Here is a 23398-nt window from a genome sequence, read left to right as displayed (position 1 = left end):
GTGGCCAGCATGAAGCCCAATTTAAGACTACTCTTGAAATCTAGACTTTTGGGATGTTGCAGCAAGGTGGCACCTTCCTACTCGAAAATCGTATGTGTTATTGTAGGATGCTGGGTTTCTGTTGCAGTAACCCCCCCACCCACACTTTTTGCCGGACTACTGACGCACTTTGACTTGATGTGCCCTGGGTCCCTGCCAATCAGGTCCCAGGGCCTGTGTTCTTTCCCAAAACTGTATCTCGTACCCCAATTGGCACCTCACTGGCCACATGCCAGTCCCTTGTAAAATGTACTATGGGTACCCTGGGCACTGTGCCCAAGGAAGGCCTCTAAGGGCTGCAGCACTTATTGTGCCACCCTTAGAGGCCCTGTAGCTTAACACACATACTGCCATTGCAGGATGCGTGTTTTGGTTTGGAACAAAGTGAAGAGTCAACATAGCACACATCCCTGTGTGCCATGCGTACAACCCACTGCCCTGGCATAGATCAGCCACCCCTCTAGCTGGGTGCACTATACCAGTGGTGAGGGTACGGGTGCATAAGCGCTGTACCCCTACAGTGTCTAGACCAATCCGTAGACATTGTAGGTGCAGTAATGCCATTAAGAGTATATGGTGCTGGGAGTTGGTCATTATGAACTCCACAGCACCATAATGGCTTTACTGAAAACTGGGAAGTTTGGTATCTAATTTGTCAGCACATTAAACCCACACTGATGCCAGTGTGGGATTTATTGAAAAATGCACTTAAAGGGCATCTTAGAGATGGCCCCTGAAAAACGACCAGCCTCTGGTGGGTTCCCTGACTGGTACACACCAGCCTGCCACCACGAGACATGTTTCTGGACCCCTGGGGTGGGAGCCTTCGCTCCCTGAGCCCAGAAACAAAGCCTTTCCTGGGCTGAGGTGTGCACATCTCCCCTAGGCCAGGAAGAGCCATCTGTGGCAGGGTAGGTTCAATGGGCTTGCTGCCTTTGTAATACGACCACAAGCCTCTCCTGCTATCACAAGCAGGCCCCCTGTCTCCCCCCCCCCCCCCCCACCCCCCCCCCCCCTCTTTTCGGCGGGAAGACAGGCAGGAAAAATTAGCCAGCCCAGAAGGTGTGCCCACCTTCAGTGCCCACCATCTTTCAGAGAGCAGGCACTCTCCAAACAGGATTAGGGATTGTGCCCACTCCCCCACGTGGGGTGAGCATACTAAGGGTGTAGTCACCCTAAGGTCAGTGGCCCACTGACTACTGACCTTGAGACCCCTAAAACGCCCCCTAAATGCAGTATTTAGGGGGCAGCCCTGAACCAAGAAGGGAGATTCCCGCAACCTACAAAGAAGGACGAAAGAAGACGCTCAGCAGAGGAGACTGCAGAGAAGAACTGACTTGGCCCCATCCCTACCGGCCCGTCTGCAGTTTCCAAAGATCCTGCTCCAAAAGTCACCTTGTGCTGCAGCCAACGACCTCTGGGAGGACTGACTGCCTTCCACAAAGGCTGGCTCTCCTGTGAACAGCAGCTCTTTTCAAAGGAAACAGCCAAGAAAGACTGTCTGCTGAGGACAAAGAAACCCGACGCCTGGAACCACCACTACACCTGAAGCCTATGGCCCGAGCCCGTGTGGTCCACCAGTCGCAGCGAGGTCCCCCAGCGCTCCAGAGTCCGAATCCACCGTGGGTTGACCCCTCCAGGACTCCCCGACGTCACCTACAGCCTCTGCACAGAGACCCCCCCCCCCCCCCCAACCGCGAGTGGCCCGGTAAGGTGAAGTCCGACCTCAAAAGACACCTCTGCATCCAGTCGCCCTGCGCCCTGGAGAAGAGAACCCAAGGTGCACCTACATCCCTAAGCCCTCTAAACCTGCAGCCAAAATCCAAAACCAGCAACTCCCATTGAAAACAATAGGGCACCCAACGCCAAAACAGCACCCTACATCCAGCTGCCCCTGTGCCGCTACGGGTGTACTTTGGGTGCTATCTTGGATCCCCCCTTTGCCCTGAGCCTAACACCAGGAGCTTTTCTCCCCAACCTTTTGGCCTGCTCGTGAGCAACCACCAACCAGAGGCCCCCTATCCCCTATTGGATAACATTGGGCCTCAGCACTCTGCATCGGTTGCCCTAGTGCTGCTGAGGGTGTTTCAGGAGTGCATCCTTGACCCTGGGGAACCCCTGGTTCTAACCCCAGAATACCACCCCCCACAAACATGTACTTTTCTTGAAATTGTTCTGTGTGGAGTTGGTTTGAATGAAACACTGAAAAACTGCAAATGTACAAAAACTGATTTACTTACCTCTCCTCTAGGAAATGTCCGAGTGTGATATCTAGGCATTTCATACTGAGTAGAAAAAGTAACTTAAAAAGTTATCTAAACAGTAACGTCCAAAGTAATCTGTAAAGTAACTGAAAAGTAATTTTGAAACACTGACTTACCTGTAATTCAATCAGCTGCATTTGAACCTGCATTCATCTGAAAAACATTGCATAAGATTTTGCAAAGCATATATTTCACTTACCTGCAGTAGGCTTGGCTTGGTTCTAGAAATAAAATAACTTAATATTTTTGATACAAACAAATTGGTCTGAGTTCAGTCTTTGAGTGTGTGCCATCATTTGCTGCCTGAGTGTGTACAACAAATGCTTAACACTACCCTCTGAAAAAGCCTTACTGCTCGATCACTCTACCACAAATAGAGACTAAGGTGCTATCTACTTTTACCTCTGCCTACCTTTGGAGTTCCACTGGACTCTGTACACACTACCGCATGTTGGTATAGTATATACAGAGCCACCTTCCTACAGTTGTTCCTATCTGCAGAAAATGATTACGGTAGTAATCACTCGCTCAAATGTCACAACATCGCAAAGTGGTGGACATATGAAGATTTAAATGACTGACTTTTATATGATTTGAAACCGTCTGCCACAGCTACAGAAGGATTAAACAAAGAGTTTATTGTGAGAAGCTCAGAAGAATGTTGATGTGCTTTGCTTTCTGACTCTGAAAACATACCTGTAGCGGAGTTCAAAATATTATATATTTTTGTACTTTTTTGGATCAGTTAAAGATGCATAAAGTAGTAATTTAAACATCAGCAATGCTCCAAGTGAAGCAGTGGTGCTGACACTGATATGACTTGATCCAAATGTAGTAAAACAATAGAATGGTTTAAGACACTTTCCACCTGGGATGGCCTCTAGTCCCACTCAACAAGGGGTAATTAATTGCATATTACACTCTTAGCATCTATGTGACTCACAAGAGGCAAATACTTGAATGTGTCTTGACGTTACTACCTTCACTCTAAAATGGTAGTAATGGACTATTACACTCTGTGTCTGCATATATGCTGTATGTACACATACACATTCTTTACTACCCTACGTCAAGGGACTGCAGCATTCTTGAGGTTAAGCAATTTGAATTTTGCTGCAGTATTTATTTTTTATGTTTCAAGGTCGAAGTACTGACTCAGAGAAAATTCATCATGTACAAATTGAGAGAGGTCTTTGCTGTAAAACAAACACTCCTATTTGCAAACCTAAATGTCATACTCCCCTGGACGTTGGTCAGATATTTGAGGTTTAGACTGACAATATTGATCTTGGAATTTAGAGGAAAGAGTCAATCTCCAGCAACTGTGTTGCTAAACTAATACATGTCTGAATCCAGTCATGCTAAAGCTGTGTCCTCCCATTTCTTTCATGGTTTACCGCTGCAGGAGAGTACACATTGCACCACTACCCCTGGTTCAATGCCTCAGGTTCTATGCGTTGGGTTCAAAAAGGAAGTAGGGGGGGAGGATCACAGTTCAACTACACAGTGACTGGACAGTAGGGGTTGCTGACAGCATAAGGTAAATATTTTCCATTTTAGGCTGAAAAACATGAATATGGTTCCGAGATGGAGAGTCCCAAGGGAGGTATATTTAATATATTTATTTATTCATTGTTTGAGACCGGCTAAGGCTGTTTGAATTGTGTGGGAAAATATGGAGTTTGTATACGTTTGTGATAACTGACACAGGCCTCCAAAGACGCTCAGTAAGCTTCTGTAACTCAAGAGGTTTTGCTTCTAAACAACCAAATTGATTTTGTGCTCACTTCTAAATGTATTGTTTATTTCCATTTTAAAGGCATCCATAACGTGGAAGGAATTGCAGTTGATTGGATGGGCAACAATCTCTACTGGACGGACGACGGGCCGAAGAAAACCATCAGTGTGGCACGGCTGGAAAAAGCATCCCAGACCCGAAAAACCCTAATCGAGGGCAAGATGACTCATCCCCGAGCTATTGTGGTGGACCCCTTGAATGGGTAGGCAAGACTAGTGGTCTCACACAATATTCTACTTGAGGCTCATACGTGTGTTAATTTGGCAGGGTAGTGGATATCTGGCTCGTGCACCATTTTGGATATATTTTTGTCACAGTCACAAGGGCCATTGTAACCAGAATTCAAAAGTCTGTTCAAAGTGCCAGAGAATGCTTTCGTGTATAGGTCTCACATGTGTCTATGCTAAGATATTTGACAAAGCTTCACGCATATGTACCACGTGCCTATGCGAAGACGTTATTTGCCAAAGCAAGACAGTCGATCACCTGTTGCATGGCCAGAACCAAATAAATTGGAACTCTCATTCCAGTTTACAGCAGTACTGTTGCTATGCTTTGAAAACGTGCACGCACTAGAATTACTAAATGGGTATTTTCTTTAAAGTGTCTCCAGTGACTTGAGAGTCGATCTATATTCTATAGGCGTCTCCTCGTGACTTCCAGTTTTGCCCTGAGAAGTCTTAATTGTTTGAGGAGCCAGAAACTTTAGCCCCTTTCCCTTTGCACAGAAACAATACTCATCAGAAGGCCAAAGCTTTCCGTTTCCTAGAAAGCACACCAGCCTCCACTACAGCCCTCTTAGAAAAGGTAATTGCTCCAGTGAGGGAATGAAGCACCAAGGTACCATTGCAACGTAATATGCTAAAGAAACTTGCCCTTTTGCTGTTAGAATGCACTCTTTTGACTACTTGGATGAGGTGGCAGCTTTCACAGAGCATTGCCTTTTGCAGGCACTAAATTCTTTGCTTCGTGCTTTAGGGGGAATGAATTAATCAAAGTTGTTAGGGTTAGCTCTGTGGTAGGACCTGATTTGTAAATGGAACTACTGGCTCAGCTGTAGCAGCGGCCTTTTTAGGTCTTGCTTATCGGACAGCACAAGCCGTCTGATTGTGAAGGATCTAGATGGGCTTACCAAAAACTTAGTTGTCCTATAGCCCACTATTAGTTATCATTGGTTGGCTTTATTGTCACTCATTTGCTTGCCTCTTATTTGGTGGCTTGCCTTCCTCCTCTTCAGTTTGTCCCTGTCCTGGAACATGTCATCTTTACCACTTCTATTGATTACATTTTGGGAACTACTTTTTTTCTTTAGCACACCATGAGAGTGTAAGTGTTCTAGCTTTCTCCATATGTGTTTTCGCTTTCCCAAACAGCTGCTGCCATGGCATTTGCACCATGTTGCTCTGTCATTCATTATCTGCTCTGTTTTGTGTTCATCTCCCATGTGCTTTGTGTGTTGCACTCCCTAGTATGCTGCTCTCCATTTTCTACTTCTCGTCTTGACATTTGCCTGCTGCATTTTGCTCATTCCCTCATGGACAACTTTGCCCCTCTGCCCGGCTTTTCTTAATTGTATTTCCCCTTCCCCTCATGGCTTCCCTTAACCCCTCCTCTGTTGTTCCCTCATTGCTCACAGGTATTTCATTTTTCACCTGCACTTTCTTTTAGGGCCTGGCAGGTGCCATTTCTGCCCAGGTCCTCTGCTCCATCAAAAGCACTCAGCATTTCTTTTGTTTAGTTATTGAGCTAAATGGCATCTGCCATCTTGGATCTGTCAATGAAAAAAAATAAAATGGCACCTGTGGCATTCTGGAGTTGCGAATAATGCAGTAGACAACAGCTGCCATGTCATGCACTTTTCTTTGCCTGTTTTTTTTTTTGGGGGGGGGATTAATGCTGGACAGCGTCGGCAAACAGCATTAGCAAAGCCAGTAGGTCCAAAAGGCAAGACCTACTGGTTTTGAAAAATGCTTGTTCAAAATGATAAAGCTGATATTTAAATAAAGCAATCCAGCAAACATGAGTATGCATACCAGAAGCAACATGTTAGGAGTCACATGAGCACACCAGTTTTCAAGACAGAAAACGTCACAGCCAACTGTTACTGTATAGGATATACTATAACCATAAACTTTCCAAACCAAACGGATATATCTGCGCTAAATCAGCCTGGACAGTTTAAAGTTTGCAATGCTTCTTTGGTGACAATTGGATCCTATGCAATTCCTAGATAACATGACATATGAATCTCAACATTTTTCACTAGCAATCTCATGAACTATGTGTGAGAGATGCTATTGTGCCACCAGCAGCTTCAGCCTGGCTTCTCTGTTTCACACCTAAGTCTAACTTTGTTGTTTGCAACACGGCGTAAGTGACTGAGAGAATTGCAGAGTTAAAAAGTGAAAGTGGTGGAGATGGATGATAAGCTGATGTGAGCCAAAGATCAGTGCTGACATACACTCTTGTGAGAACAGCATCTTTTGCCCTTAGAAGGAGCAAGGGAGTATTGACATGCTCGCTCTTCTGGAAGAAAGTTCGTGGATGGAGACTGGTGGCTCTGACTCTGTAGGTTGTGATGGTCATTTTAAGGATTTCTTTTTTTGTTGAAGATTGCATGGAATGTAGAAGGGCCTCAGTGACAGGGTGTAAGAACACTTGTGGTAGGGAAATTGTGCCACTTGGGAAGTTTTGTGGTGGAAGGGAAGCCAGGAGGGGCTTTTTCCTGGCCTCTAATGCACATTTACAAGCAAAAGTTTGCAACTTTTCTAGTTGCATTTGAGCTCAAAATTGAATCGTTTTGTATTTTACTGCACAGCTGTTTTGATCAATCCAGTAGAGAAGCTTGTTTGGCTGTTAACAAGAAAGGGTGTTTCCACTTTGATTACATTTAATCAAAAGCATACTTCTCACAACACACATCTCACTTTACTTTATTTCACATTTGCAACATTGGAAACGTTCTGAACAGCAGAGAGTAATGCTGACTAGTTGCCAGGAAGCCCCAGGGTGCTAGGCAGAGGCAGGGAATCATATGCATAGGGGTCGTTTATACTGTGCTTGGCATCCCCTTACTCGTTTCAGTGATCAACGGAGTCTGATTACAGGAAGCTCACCTTCAAGCTGCCAGCAGTCTGTTGCATTTTCCCAATTCTGTGCCGCCTCAAGTGTTCTAGTTATGAAACTAAAGGCTTCTTGCTGCAACAATGACCGGTGACTTCTCATTACGAGAAGGGTAGTTAAGGCATCCCTATTTCACAAGAAGGGACTTCAGTATGACTGAAGGTTCATCATGTGCTTTGGTACGCTAAAAACAACCAATTCTGCTGTTTCTATTGTTTTGCAGCCTTTATGAAAAGTCTGTGGCAAAATCTAATGTAACGTAACCACCAAGTTTGGAGGGCTTTCGGTAGAAATTGAGCTGGAGTCATCTAATACATCTACATGCATTAAGGATTTTGGGTACATTATAGAGACAATTGTGTTTGTCACCCAGCCTCCCCTATACATCTCGTTCTTTATTCCAGTTGGGCTTGCTGAGAATTCTACTCTGCCTTCGAGTTTAATTACTTTCCCAGCATTAACTGTGCTGGCAGGTGCTGGAAATTGTACATTTGAGCTCCTGATCAGTGAGGCATATGGAGGGTATCGCCAGATATGTTGACTCGATTGTATCTGCTGCTGGCTGATGGGCACCAGTCCGCTGTAGCACCCTGTTTGTGTGCTGCTTTGTTTTCCTGTTCAAGTGGATGCAGAGCCTTGCAGTATTCAGGCATTTTTGGTTACAATGGCTGCATAACATATCCTCTGGTTCTGTTCTATTGCATCAACTGATTTTTCTGATGGATACGTTATACCTCCAGATTCCTCTCCAGTAGAACAACCGCAGGTGCCAGTTTGGTCTGGTAAACTTATAAGCTCACATGTCTCCGGCAGAGGGCGTTCCTCTTGGTCGACACCGAAAGTGACATCAGGCCGCATCACCGATTCCATAAGGCACCCGTCCAGGCTCAAGACCTCAGTTCCCTTTTTTTCCACAGCTTCGATACTTCTGTGCTTTCCTTACAGATAATTCAACAGCAGTACCATAACTCCTTCCGAGAAATCTGGGTTTGCACGCTGCAGGGATTGTGAGGCACAGATGTCCATTACGGACCCACTCTCAGTTTGTTTGGTGTCGAGGATTAGATCATGGTTTTCGGGCCTGCTCTTCTTGCCTCAACGTGCACCCATAGACCATAAAAGAGGAGGGCGGCCAAGCTCTTCATAACCAGGGTCAGGGTGGACCAGTGTTTATGCCGTTGCATAAGACACCTTTTGGCGCCGATCCAATGCAGACACCACATTGTTTTGATCCAGCTCCCAGGTACATGGCCCCTTAGCCGATGTCATGGGTGGCGCCACCCCTGGATGCAGCACCACTGATACTGCAGCTGTATTTCGACCCTAAGAACAGGTCCAGTAGTGATTTCCAGCATATTTTGGAAGAGACTGAATACAGAAACTGTCTTCATGACATCTTTGAGATGGACCCTTGCCCTATTGATTACATCCTGTATGGAGACGCTGAACATGATTCTCTTGAATTTCAAGGTCTGTCTTCCGCCAGCGCATAAGCATCTTTCTAGAGTTAGCTGTGGACTTCCCCACTGTGTCACGAACTCCTGACATGGTCTGTTTACATAAAGTGATGCTGAAGGCTGCTGAAGGTTTAGACCTTCAGCTGCACAACAGAGAAACCCAGGCCAACGTTTTTACTGAGGTACATTTGCCTTCTGCTGCAACATTGGAATCCCCCCCCCCCCCCCTTACTGGGGCTATTTTAGAGCCCGTTTTGGCGGTATGGGAGAAACCTCTTTCCACTCTAGCAGTCAACTGGCTTGTAGGTGCTTTTTTTGCCCAGCTCCATGTGACCCAGCATCCCTTTTGGCTAACCCATCACCAGAAAGCCTTGCTGTTACTGCCTCCTGTTCAGAGGACAGTGTAGGGGTGCCTTTCCGATAGCTCCCTCTGATCGGGAATGAAAGCAACTTGTGGACTGGGGCAAAAATTCTTTTTACAAAGGGATTATGGCACTGAAGTCCCAAAATGCTAACTGCCTTCTAGCCAGATACAATCATGTCTTGCAGAATATAGCTATAATGATCTTGCCACATGTTCCAGACTATGTGAAATCTATTTACAGGAGATCATTTTGGATGCTGAGAATGCCAAACGCCATATAATAAAATCGGGGCTTGACACTGCAGATTCTGTGCCCTGGCAGTGACCAGTGGCACTTCTGTCACCATTCATAAGCATGCTTGGCTCCGCATTTCAAACTTTTCTTAGGATATTCAGGCAAATATTATGGATCTTCTTTTTGATGGGGTGTGACTTTTTAATGACAAGGCTTATTTCGCTATGGAGCATTTTAACACCAGCACGGCCACTGCACGCTGCCTTGGCTTGCAGCTCCCACCTCAGGCCAAAAACTAACAGCAGTTTCCTTGCTTTTGCGGCTTCTCAAGAGGCTCTTCCTTTTGTCCCAGACAATATCAGCTGCAACTCAAACAACAGCCTAATCCCCTTATGAGGCTATACAAAGGATGAAGCTACGGAACGGGCACCTTGCAGCCCTTCTCTTACTCCTCCTCCTCCTCTCCTGCACCACCAGGAAAGCAGATCTAGTTTGCTTCCCTATGCTCAAACAGAGCCTGTGGTGGTGGTGGTGGTGGTTGTGGGGGGGGGGGTCTCATTTTCTTCCTAAACCATAGAAAAGGGCGATGCCTGTCCCTTTTATCAGGCTCTGCCCCATCACACCCCACCCTCCTCTCCTCCTTTAGACTATTTAGCCTTACTTCAAACAGAGGTGGCAGCTCTTCTCCTGAAAGAAGCAGTGTAGTTAGTGCCAGAACAGGAAAGGGGCCAGGAATTTTAGGTATGTTACTTCTTGGTGCTCAAGAAGGACAGCGGCTTGCGTCCCATCCTAGAACTCAGAGGCCTGAACTTCTGCAAAAAGGAAAAGTTTAAGATGCTGACCCTAGCTAGACCTGCAGGATGTGTACTTCATATAGCTATCCTCTGGTCACACCAGAAGTACTTGAGATTTGTGGTGGGTTCTTCACACTACCAGTGTGAAGTACTTCCCTTTGGCTTCACATCGATACCTTGAGTCTTCAAGAAGGTGATGGCAGTGGATGTGATACATCTCAGAAGGTCGGGAATCGCCATTCTTCCATACCTGGACAACTGGTTAATCAAATCCAGTTAGCTGGAAGCGGTGTTGCGCCATCTGCAGTCAACAGCATCTCTGCTATACAACCTGGGTTTTTCCATCAACGAGCCCAAATCCCACCTGTGGCCCTCCCAACGACTCTAGTTCATAGAGATGGTACTGGTTATCACCCTTCTCTTAGCCTTTCCTCCACTTCAAAGGATCGCCAACATCCAGGAAATGGTTCCATCCTTTCGCCAGGGCATGGGAGTCATATTCCTGAGAGTCCTGAGATTCCTTGGTCTGCTGCCTTCTAGTCACTCATGCACGTTCGCACATGAGACCTGCAGTGATGCCTCTGCAGGCAGTGGCTCCAGTATGGAGTAAACCTTTTGGATTTCATCATAACCTCCCCGAGTGCTGCTGAGGAGATAACTTGGTGGGGGAATGAGGCCAACCTGAGCTGCGGTATTGCCTTCACTCCCCTTCTGACCTTGACTACTGTAGTGCCAAATGCCTCCACCCCAGGGTGGGGAGCCCTTCTGGAGGATCCGTAGATCAGAGGCCTCTGGTCTCCAAATGAGCAGGTTCTTCACATCAACCTGCTGGAAATGCGGGCGATTTGGCTGGTGCTCGGTGCCTTCTTCCCCTCCATCAAAGGTTGGTCTGTCCAGATCTTGATGGTCAACACAACAGCAATGTGGTACGAGAACAAGCAAGGGGGAGTAGTGTATCACCTACTTTGCCTGAAAGCAGTGAGATTGTGGTCTTAGGCACACCGCCAAGAGATTTGGCTCACTGCCAATCACCTAGCAGGGTCTCTGAAGTCGATAGCCTGAGTTGGCATTACCTTCCCGATGCGAGTTTTCTACCTGAGATAGTCCAGGACATCTCTGCCCAGCAGGGCACTCCTTAATTTGCGTCCTTGGAAAATGCTAAATTCCAACAGTTATGCGTCCTCCTGTATCCATTATGGGAAGTCTCCAGTTGATGTGGAACTTTCAGTTTCATTATGTTTCTCCCACACCCTTGATTTCTCAAGATTTTCTAAAAATGGGCCCAGGTCATTCTCATTGCCACGTATTGAGTGAGGAGGGTATCGATTGCGCATGTTCCGCGCTTCTCGGCGTCTCCGTTTATGCCGAATTTACGATCAGAATGTGGGTATGGATCTGCACCCCAATCTCCGAGACATCCACCTACATGCATGGAGATTGAGCGGGGATAACTGAGCTCCTTTTAGCTGCCATTGTGCCTCTGGAGGTGGTTGACGTAATCTTATCAGCTTTTCGCCCCTCCACTAAGTCTGCTTACTCCAGTAGATAGGGCAACTTTGTTGCGTGGTGTGTAGTCAGTGATATGAAAGCTTTGCAGACCAAGCTGTTGAAGGGTTTCGCAATATACAGTTTTCCTTGATCAGAGGGCTTGTGTAGTTGGCACTATGAAGGAGTATTTGGCTGCTTCGTCTGCATTTCTTGGTCTACTGTACCAGCCTTCCATTTTTAAGTCACCTCCCTATTGTTATGTGTTTTCTCAAAGATTTAATAAACCCGTATCCTCCAACTCCTTTTGCGGGACTTGAATTTGGTTCTCACTTTTTTGATGGGGACTCTATTTGAGCCCCTTCATAGTTGTACTATAAGAATGATCACCATCAAAACTGTTTTTAGTTGCTATCACCTTTGTTAGAAGGGTTAGTGATCTTCAAGCCCTTAGCTGTCGCCCTCCCTTCTCTTGCCAACTGGATAAGTTGGTGTTGCGAACCAGGACTATTTTCCTTTTTAAGGTGGTGACCGCTTTCCTTCTCGGTCAATCCATCACCCTTCCAACCTTTTACCCTCCTCACATCCTATGAAGAAGGAGGGACAGTTGGATAATTGTCGTGCAGCTAATTACTAACTGGATGCACCAAGGAACTTGGATTGGATGACCAGCTCTCAGTAGGATAATGTGGTGCCAAAAAAAGGAATTATGGTGCAAAAGAGGACTGTCTTATGATGGGTCATACTCTATGTAGGAACCTGTTTTTTTTGTTACAGTTGTTACCCCAATTTTTGCCTCCTTTTTATCTACTAGATGCAGGTTTTTCAACTCTGACAGTTCACTGAGGCCTGCTAACAAGACCTCAGTGCCCCAAAATATTTAGAAGTTAATGATATCACCAGATGGTTTACAGCCTTTGCAAGGGCTTGTAAAATGAGAAAGCTCAAACAAAAACTTTGGGGCTCTCTACTTTGGGATCTACTCTCAGGAAAGTGCAGGGATTGACTCCTGACACGTAATGAGGCAGATGCTGAGTCCTATGAGACCTCATGAAGGATGCCCTGATTCAGGGCTTTGGACTCACCACTGAGGATCACAGATTAAGCTCAGGGGGCTGAAAAAACCTGAGTCAGACCTGGGTAGATTTTGTTGACTTCTTATTCATAACACTAGGTGGCGGGTTGAAACAACAAGGTGCAGGGCTGTGAAGGGCACTATAATTTGATAATGAAAGAGCACATATTAGCGATCTGTACATCCGACAAGTTACATCAGTATCTAGTGGATACATCCCTTTCTAGTCCCAGTTAACTGGCTAAGAAAGCAGATCAATGGGTTAGACTAGGATTCCCAAACAGCATGAGAGTGGAGATCCCAAGAAAGGGGGTTAGGCCCACAGAAGGGAAAATAAGGATGTGGTAAGTCCTCCAAATTGATTCCTTCAGGGACCCAGGCCACCTAAACAAGTGGATAGTGCATTCCACCCCACCTTTAATGGTAACCAGAATAGTGGGGACCCTAAACTTGAAAAGGTCATAGACGGTAGACCCGGCTTTGATTGTCAGCAGGTTGGGCAATACAGAGGGTACTTGGCATGTCCCACGAAAAGGGGGAGCCCTGGGGTAGCAAGTGTAGCCTCTGAGGACTCCTCAGATACGTACATCCTTTTAGCTTTTAACTGGGAATTGGGGCCAAAAGGTGAGTTGGTGATTCCAGAGGGAAGCAGACACGTCCATCACACAGAGGTGAATGGAATCCTGATCACTGCTCTGAAGAATACTTGTGCCAGTAACACCATTGCGCATGACAGGTTGTTACTCCCAGACCAGTATTTACCAGGGAAGACTAGAAGAGTAAGGGTTGTCCAGGGTGAGAGTACTGTTGGGCCTGTCCTCTACCAAGGATTCTGGAGGGGCCGAACCTGCCGCTAGTAAAAGTAGGCTCCAGAGGAAAGGCAAGAGGAAGAAGTGTAGGAATGGTGGGTAACTTTTAGAAAATCTTCCATTGGGCCAAGGAGATTCTGCTCCCGTAAAGAATTCCAAAGTTGGTACTTGGGGAGGCCTTACCTGCCCCACAAAAAGTCTTGACTAGTCAGGCAGCTGTTCAGCAGGAGGTTGTGGCCCCTCAGCTAACAGTAGAGGAAGTGGAAGGAGGGTCTTTGCTACAAGATGTAGTAACCCCCACTACAAAACAGCAGTTGGACCCCCTGAACATAAAGAGGCCTATTTTTAAGACCATCAACCTGTCCGTGAAGAGCTAAAGGTGTGGTTTTGGGTGCTGACAGCTGTAAGTAGCCTCTGCTGGGTGTTAGCCTTTATGGCTGCACTGTTCTTGGTATGGTGGTCTGACCCCATGTCAAATAGCAAGTTAGCCCCTCCTGACTCTGCTGGCCATGATGGGGTTACTCCCATTCTGGGAAGCCTCTTTGGGTAAGCTTGGGTTTGCCCTGGCTAAGATAGGGTAGCAGAGGTGGATGCTTCAAACCCCAAGAAAAGGAGAGAAGATGAAACCGGCCTAGTCCAGTTTAAAATGGGTCCCATCACTGTTTTGCCAGTCAATCTGTCCTCACCTTGAAGGCTTGTAAAAAAAACAGATGGAAACTGACGTTGTAGCGTTGGGGTGTTGCCTTATGGCCTCGATGACTGTGTCACTTCCAGCATTGATGGATACCGGCGCCCCCTGCTGGCGACTTCAGAGCTTTTGAGTTTTCCAGATCCAGTCGAGCGTCTTGGGTTGTTTTGCAGATGCGGAATGTACAGGTAGAGAATCCTCCAGAAACATCGTTACCGCAGGTAATTAACTTTTTAAACTGGTCTCTGGGCCTCTGCTGTTCCACATGGATTATCATCTGGCCTCTTGGCTTCTCCTATTAAAATAACTGCAGAACTTGTCTTCTTTAGTGCTGGTAGCTACCTGTCCTCTGGGTTGCGCCTTTTAAACTAGCTGCAGAGTTTGACTTCTTTTGCTACCTGGCCTCTGGGCGTCTTTAGGCTGTAGAGCCTGGTCTCTGAGGTTCTCCTGTTACACTGGTCTAATTGACTGTCCTCTATTTTGCTCCTGGTACGTCGACTGCAGAGTCTGACCTCTTCTGTTATTATAGTGCTAATGACCGATGGGCCTGATTGGCCCTTTTCTTGCCTGCTACAGCATCCATGAGTCCACGTAATGTCTTTACCCAGTTGTTTTCACAGTATGATTGCTCCCCATAACTGTCAAATGCCCCATGAATTTATTTTTATGGATTTGTCCCTGATGTGTTTTATTGCTCATTTTTCTGTGCAACCTTCCATTTTAAGTGTTGGGGTATAACGGTCCCCTCTCTCTGTGCCAGGAGAGGCATTCTCTGCTTGTGCTAATGTGCCGCCTCTTCTCTTGGCTAGTTGGATGTACTGGACAGACTGGGAGGAGGACCCAAAAGACAGCAAGCGTGGGAAGATCGAGCGTGCCTGGATGGATGGCACCAACCGCGATGTATTCATCACCTCCAAGACAGTCCTGTGGCCCAACGGCCTAAGCCTGGATATCCCAGCCAAGGTGCTTTACTGGGTTGATGCCTTCTATGACCGGATTGAAATGATATTCCTGAATGGCACTGATCGAAAGGTAAGAAAACTCCCCTTTTCATTCATATGTCATGTTTCAATCAGCTTTGCCCATGTGTCAACATTATTTCTCCTTACTGGCCTGAAGTGCCAAGGATTGGTCTTTTCATTTAGTGATTGTAGCGGGTTGGATGACAGGGCAGGAGACTAGGTCTTGCTAAGGAAGGTTTTATTTGGTGCAAAACGCGCCTTTGCCTGGTAGCCAGTCGTTTTTAGAAACATTGGGGATAATGTCTTCTTATCCCCACTCTCCGTGTCTTCTGGCGATCTCCACCTTCTCATCCACTCCTGTGGGGACTCGTGGGGCCGGTGGTTCAGGTGAGGCAATGGCCGTGAAATTAAAAAAAAAAACAAGCATTGGCATAGCCAATAGGTCTCATCTTTGGGACCTTATAAGTGTTTAGCCATGCAACAGTTGCATAACTAAATACTTATAAGATCCGAAAAGCGAGACCTATTGACTATGCAAAGCAGACGTGCGGCCGCGAAAGTTAAAGTGATCGCGATCACGATCAAACATCAAAGCGGCCGTGAAAGTAATTGCGGTAAAGCGCGGCGCGCCCGCCCGCGCACATGCACTGTAGCTCTAGTCTGGCCTGGTAGCTCTTTTTGGAGCCCTCTCAATAAGTTTCGCCAGACCAGCGCATGCGCTGGGTCAGGCGAGACCTAACAAGTGTGGTGTAAGAGGTGCTCGGGAAAGGGTAACCTGGGGGGGGGGCGTAACCAGCAGGGTGCTTATGCCCTAAGCGTCTGGTCTCTCCCTCCTCCCCACCCAACCCGTAAACCGCTCGCGTACTTGCGAGAGCCACGCTGCTCCTGGAGCGTGGCTGGGCGACTCGTGGTGCCGTTGACCTCCTGGCTTTCCTGCTCCTCGTTGCAGCTCTGCTTCACCTCCATCACTCGATCGCATCCACTCCACTCCTTGTACGTCCTTCTCCGACTCGCCTTCCTCTCATTCTCCGGTGATACCACACACACCTCCATACGGATTCACCAAGTTCTTGTTGGAAAAGGCTCCGTGACGTCTCGCTGGGGGGTGTTCCTCTGGATTTGTCTCCCAGTTAAAGGAGCCGTACTACTTTTCGTCTTCTCCTTCATGTGTGCCTGTACCGGGCCGATTCCATTCACCCTGCTGTTGGAAAATAAGAGGGGAATCGTTGGATGTCACGCTCCACCAGTCCACATTTTGATCATTATCCTCCCTGGTCTCTCTCGCCCCGTGACAGTGATGAAACAAAGTCATGTTGGAGGTATGTGGGCACTCAGTGTTGGGTAAACAGTACATAACTTCTAAGACATTTTGTGGAGTTAAATTTGCATGGCAGAGAAACCTGTTAAAAACTGAGGTAGGTTTTCCAATCTGTCCACTTCCTCATTAGTTTGAAAGCACAGAATGGTCCTTGCTCTCAGGCTGCTTTGGGTGTACAAACAGAGGGACTTTGGTAGTGGCATAACCCAAAGTGGTGTCCCACTGCGGAATCTAAGGAGAGGCCCCTGAGTCTCCAGTTTCTCTGAAATATTCATAGGCTTTGGGCTGAATGGGGGGGGGCCTCCCCCTGCCACAGGATCTGTGTTACACCCTTGGGCTAGCCCTTTTATCGAGAAGCCTACAGCTGTCATTCACATTTTGCTTGAGCACACTACAGCATACAGCATGGGGCTTGTGGGTTAGTCGATTTCCGCCTTTGGGTGTCTTGCACTGTGAGTGATGGCATTTTGTCTCACATGCACATCAGCCTAAAAAGAAGTGCATTTCCATGCCAGGGTTCTGAGACAATATTTTAGATTGTCAATACTTATTTCTTCCATTCTTTATCTTTTTTAAATGTTAGTCATCCTTTTGTTTTAAATTATGTCTTCATGTCACAGTAGTTCAAAGCGAGTTATATCTTTTCTGAGCATTGATGAGTAATTTTTTCGTGTGACATGCATAAAAACAAAAAATGGTTACAACACATGTTCTAAGTATGTGTCTCTGAGAAGCACCCATACTGTTCCATTAAAATGATAAGGAAACAGGCTTTTTGCACGTTCACCCCCAACGCGCCTCCCACCCCATTTTGACTACAAGTTACTTGTGTAATGGCTCTGAAATACCCTGAGCCCTCCTACTCAGGACTCCATGCATGTGCTCTGACACTTAAAAGAGTATATGTTTAATTGCTTTATATTAAGTTGGCATAACTCAACTTAATTGTAAGTTCCTAGTATATGGTACCAGGGGCACTTAGGGCCTATAAGTTGAAGTGTCTCATGAGCTGCAGCACTAGTTGTGCCACCACAGGTACGGTAAGGTAAAACATGTCTCCCAGACTGCCACTGCAGACTGGTAGAGCAGTTTTAAACGTCTAACTCGCCTTTGCTATTTAAGGTAATCGCACAGCCCAATCCTCCCAATTTAATATATGTAAGTCACCCCTAAGGTAGGCCTATCTAGTACTAAGACAAGGTGATGTATAGTAAAAGGTGGACATGCCTTTTAGATGTTCCAAAAGTGAAACCCTAAATTGTTATTTTTTGTGTGGTAAATGTAAAAAGCACCATTGGTGAGTGCAGAGTTACAGGCCGACACCTCAGCCTTGCTAACTTCTGACTGAGACTACTAAAGTTGGTACTGTACGGTATCAAAAGATTCAGTGTATTAAATCTGATTTAATAGTAACATCGACTTTGTCAAGGGTGGGCAGTGCGCAATTTCAATAGCTGCCACTTTATTTGGCGTGGGGATCCAGTGTCTATTGAGGGTTGCACAAAAGGACTGTCCTCACAGACAGCCTTCTGCCCTCCTGTGGAGAAGTGTGAATGACTCCCAAGTAAGGACACAATAGAAGCCTGTGTGGGGAAGAGGTGTTACCTCTCCCTGGCAGGAAGCCACATGGGTGTTAGCCCAAAAAGGCAAGCTTTAAAGACAAAGCCGCCTTAGAAGGCGAATGGGGAACACTTGGGAGAGGGGCTGCTCTCTGGTTTAGGGAGACAGGCTGGCACGAGGGACATAGAGGATAAACCAGTTATTAAAAATGTTTTCCAGGGGCGTGCAGCCCCCTTTGTAGCCGCACCACTGGGTTGGGCTAGTGAGCTCTACACTCCAAGATAGGTGTTCTGCCATGTTGAAAGTGGACAGAATGGAGTCTTCTGGGATAGCTAGAATTCATATTTCACAGGAAGTAGTCATCAGAGGGCGGGGACCTGATATCCCATTGACTAGTGAATGCAACCTCCCCTACGGGCATTTCCTGGGCATAAAGGAAGCACACTGGCATCCAGAACTTGTTTAACTAGAGAAGAAGACCGAAGGACCACCCTGCTGCTCAAAGGACACGACAGAGAGAGGGTGCACCGACATGGACTGCACCTGCTGCACTCAGTGGCTAAGAAGGGAAGGGACTGTGCCAGACGAAGCAACAGACTCCAAGGCTCAACTACCTGACCTCCTGTTCATAACACAAGGTCTCAGTAGCTGAAGAAACTTCCTTGAGTGAGTTTGTAGCCCAGATTCCCAGATTACTGCTCCTCTCTGCTGTGCAGCCCAGGACCCGACTCTCAAATGTCTGCTGGACCCGAGAGAGCGGTCTAAATGAAGTTTGGTTGTCCAGAAAGCACCTTCCTGCTAAAAGAAGGGAACCACTGAAACTGTTGTACTGGGGAACTGGTAGCCCAGTGGCAACAGGCCTTCTGCCAAGCTCGAGAAGACTTAACGGTACATTCATCCCCCGTAGCCAGGATCGCCTCACCAAGTCTGTGGACTAAGGAGTAACCCCAGGCTATCCCTTGCATCAGGATCACGCCATAGAAGTCAATGAAAAGGGAGCCACTGATGCTGGAACTGGACTCCAGGCTGCTTTTCTCGTTGAGGTAACTGTTTCTGTGGACTTTGCTGGTCCTCTTGACTGTCTCCCTGCTGGAGAAGGTCGCCTAAAGTAACTCTAAGTAACCACATTAATACTTACCCAAGTTTTTCTTGAAAAAGTTTTGCAGAGACAAATTTGTTCCATTTGCCCATAATTGTTCACGGTTAAGTAGAAAGCTGTGATTTGCTATACCTTCTAAACACTATCTCTGGAACACTCTGGTAGGCCTTTTTCATCTTGGTGTCAGAAAATACATAACATTTTTGTATATTTTTATAAATTGTTGTCTGATTGCTTGAGTGTCTCGTCGTCGTCTTCAGTTATTTTGATGCGGTTTAAATGCTTTACACTTGTTCCTTTGTGCAAGCCTGACTGATCAGAGCCACAGCTATCCAGGATTGAGCAAAGGTTTAACAAACGAAACCGGACTGATCCTAAAGGGGTTGGTAGTGTATTACACAGTGATGCCACACAACCACACCATATAATACACCCCATTTCCTCCCAAAAATGATATGCAGTGGCTAATGTTTTTTAATTTATTTTTTATTGCAAGCATATGACAGCCGTATTTGCGTTGCAGCTTATTATTTTATTTTTTTGTAATTGTGGAATATTCTTGCTTTAAATTTTTTTTTAAAATGAAACCCACCCACCAGCTTGTCAGGCTTTACCAATGCTTGTTTAAATGTGAACCCCCCCCCCCTGCTTTGCAGATGTAATGATTGTAGATCACCCATACCACAGATACAATTCATGGTCCTCAATGTTTTGTCTGTGGACTACCTACCAGAACCACTCTTTTGTCAGCAGTGGCATCTATGACTGGGGTTATTCATTTGGCATTGGCTGTCAAAAGTTGTGGTGAATTTCCTCATAAAGAAGGTGCCCAGAGCAAACCAGGGTTGGGATACAGGCCGTATGTCCAGTTTGAGGAAGATAAACACCCCGCATCACTTTCATTCTAACTTCGGATAATCTATTGACACTGCAGTTTTGACTTTGTGACTTTGTCTCTTTCCTCTTGAGCAGATCGTTTACGAGGGTACCGAGCTGAACCATGCCTTTGGTCTATGCCACTACAACAGCTTTCTATTCTGGACGGAATACCGCAGCGGCAGCATCTACCGCCTGGACCAGACGTCCAAGTCAATCAAGCTACTCCGTAATGAGAGGCCGCCAATTTTTGAGATACGAATGTACGATGCACAGCAGCAGCAAGGTAACCCATAGATTTAATTGACTGTGAGTACTTCATGGCAAATATGTTAAGCGGGGCCAAGAAAGGGGATGTGGCAATCCCAAAAGTGCCATTTCTCATTTTAATTCCCATAGGTAGTTTTGCTCTTCGACACAGAAAAACAAGTATTTGCAATGCAATAGGTCTCTCACTTACCAGAGTTTGAGCTATTGGTGTTGTAAATGACAATGCCTTTTATTTATATGTTGCTTTTAAAACAGATAAATAAAAGGCACTGTCATTTGCAATGCCAATAGCTTAAACTCTCGCAAACGTGAGACCTATTGCATTGCAAATGCGTTCGGCACCCGTGCTGTAACATTTTTGAAAGAAGCGTTAGGAGAGAGTGTGTCCTGCCTGCAACAGCAGGCTGGACAAAGCTATTTGAGAAAATAGTGATGGGGGCTGTAATTAAAGCCTACCGAGTAACAACACGTGTAACAAGAGGTGCCGCCATGGGAGGTTACAAAATGAAACAAGGTGGTACCAAGGAGGGACTACTAAGCCTATTGACCAATGAATAGCCACAGTTTACTGCGGACAATGACACAAGGCAATAAAAAAAAAGGGGCGGAGAGTGGGCGGAGCTTAAAGTCCATACCTGAATACAGCATGCCTCGTTGAGAAGTGCATGCGCTGCCCAGGCTCGACCTAAAAATAGCAGGCTTTCTGCACATCCAGATACAAAGTAACTGCTTGAAAACAATCATTGTCCTTCCGAGATCAAGCCTTGCCGCTCATTCTATTCTCCATTAGTGGAATCTTGACCTATGCCTCACAACAAACAGGGTGGGGATAGTTCTAAATGTCCTGCCATATTACAACGCATATATTTAATTGTTTTTCAAAAGTTTTGCTTGAAGTATACAACCTTATGATTATATCACAGCCTTCAGTCAGCGCCCGTTAAAAGTGGATTACCTGCTTTGAAAGGACTGCGGTGGTGCAGGTTCTGTTAAGGGCAGTAGAAACAGGCTTTGACAAAGTCAATAGATCTGGCTCTTTTATGCCCATGAAGGTGAACACAGGCATTCAAAAATGCTGCTTAGGTGGGATGTCTGCACAAAGGCTGGCCAGCGCTATTCGCTGGATGCTTACTCTACAGAATGTTTATATGAAATAAAGACCTGAATGTGACATAAAGCCTGATGGCAGAGCGTGCTTTTCAGGTGTAAAACAGCCCCTTATGCATTCCAATGATAGTACTCCCTTGAAATCAGAATGATACACCAGACAGCCAATAGAATGATGTGATAGAGCAATACTGTAACCATTGTATTGCCTGAAGCAGTGCTTCATTTGGGAAGAAAAAAAATATATAGTAGTAGTGCTGGGGCCCTCCTCAGAGGTCACTTTAACTCACACCACCCATAGCCCCTGTCAGCGCTGTCAATGACAATACAAACACACTAACTGATATTCACATTGCTACAAGTGGGACAATTCAGACGATTCCAGACCCCCAAAGCTATAGGAATGGTTTGAGCGGCAGGTATTAGTCATTTTTAATGTGCAGTGAGTTAATAAACAACTATTGTTGTGCTCAAATCCCGGTGTTGACAATTAAGTGCCGGTGCCGACCAACAGTAACCACCAGCTCAAAGTAAGCACTGGCCTGGAGGTTTTGGGGCTGGCGAGGGTGAGGGAATGTTTTTCTGTTAAACATCTGCAATCTGTCAGCTCTAGCAGTGCTGGGTGAACATTTCAATGTGTACATCTGAGTTCAATAAAAGTCCAAGGATCTTAACCAATGGATGGAAAACTGGTCCAGGGGTAACAAAAATGTGGAGGATACAGTAGTAGGAAAGGATGCAGGCTAATAAAGGATTTTTGATGAGCTCAGCAGGAATTAGCAGAGAACTATCCAGTGAGGGATGGGTATGATCTTTGTTTGGATGCTGGGTAGTAAGAACGCGAACGAGCAAAAGATCTGGGTATACTCAGCACAGAAGTGATAGGGGAAGCCAATATGAAAAACTGTAGTACCAGAAAAAGTAATGCAAAGGGAAAATAAAAGGACCTAGAAACAAAGCTCAGGAATGCAGACTGGCAGGAAGGATGACTAGATAACTGAAGAGCACCTAGAGATAGAGAAATGCTGCCTGGAAGTATAGCATGAAAAACATTAGGCACTTTGTGCCTAACGCTTGCGGAGGCAAGGGTCGCTGGTACAACTGGGCAGTTGACTGAGGCAAGCACCACAAATAGCTTGAGGAGGATGAGGATGGATGAAATGTTAATATGGGCCGAGATGAGGAAGAGAAAGACTTGTGTGGTATTGATGAAAGTCAGATATGGGAGAGAAGGTTAAAAACTAACCACTTTAAGAGTTTGAGAAAAGAGGCGTTTTACAGTAGTTGAAAGGAGAGGTGGGTCACCTGATTTCTTGGCAAGGGAAAAATAATCCTGGTTTGAGGGAATTCTTAGTAGGATTAAAATATGAGGTGGACTAGTGAGGAGAGACAGAATGGTCCTACCTCTAGGTGAGAAGGCCAGTGGCATTATGATTTAGGTTTTGAAAGAAGAGACATGACAAACAATCTGTTAATCGGCAGGACTATAGGAGTCGATGCTATGGTAAATGAAAAGCAGAGGAGATTGGTTACATGACAGTGGAGGAGGGCCAGAGAGGACAGAGCTGAGAGTCTCTGATTGCATACTTTTAGGATAAAGAAGACACAAAGTCGATGGCAATAAGAATGGAGGGTTTGTGCTATTTGATTAAGTTATTTATTTATTTATTTGTTTTAAAGCTGGGGGTAGAACGTGATGTGGATTTGGCGGAGCTCAAAGTAGCTAGTGCTTGAAGAACCTGTTTGTATTTTTTTTAATGTAGATGGGTGCATCATTTAAGGTGTGCAGGCATGTGGGTCTTTTGGCTGTAATGGAATATGCGGTCCATGATTGTAGCGGGAACAATATGTTTTGGAGTAGTAGAAGTTGATGGCAGACAGGAGGTAACAGTTGACGTTGTCTAAGAAGAGATTGTCCAGCAGCAGAGTCTGATCATGACTGATGTGGTTCAGGAAAAATCAGTGATTACATTTGTTGTAAAACTTCCATTTAAATAAGGCAATCTTAGTGGTGTGAGTGGGAAGCAGGGAGATGGGGAATGGTACACGAGTTATGGAATGGGCAGACAAGCTGG

The 23398-nt window shown here is 46.0% G+C and overlaps 1 protein-coding gene across 2 annotated transcripts in view; it reads left to right on the top strand.

The window, feature by feature from the left end:
- The window catches only part of LRP1 (LDL receptor related protein 1), a 1298976-nt gene that overhangs the window by 320386 nt on the left and 955192 nt on the right, over window positions 1–23398 (top strand). For both annotated transcript variants that reach the window (XM_085654639.1, XM_085654638.1), the window contains exons 12-14: window positions 4123–4303; window positions 14941–15163; window positions 20043–20232. In XM_085654639.1, the coding sequence (XP_085510765.1) occupies window positions 4123–4303; window positions 14941–15163; window positions 20043–20232 (594 nt within the window). The remainder of the gene's footprint in view (window positions 1–4122; window positions 4304–14940; window positions 15164–20042; window positions 20233–23398) is intronic.

Source organism: Triturus cristatus, chromosome 4_1 (genome assembly GCF_964204655.1).
Source record: "Triturus cristatus chromosome 4_1, aTriCri1.1, whole genome shotgun sequence".
Classification (NCBI taxonomy): domain Eukaryota; kingdom Metazoa; phylum Chordata; class Amphibia; order Caudata; family Salamandridae; genus Triturus; species Triturus cristatus.
This window is presented reverse-complemented; position numbering and strand designations above follow the sequence as displayed.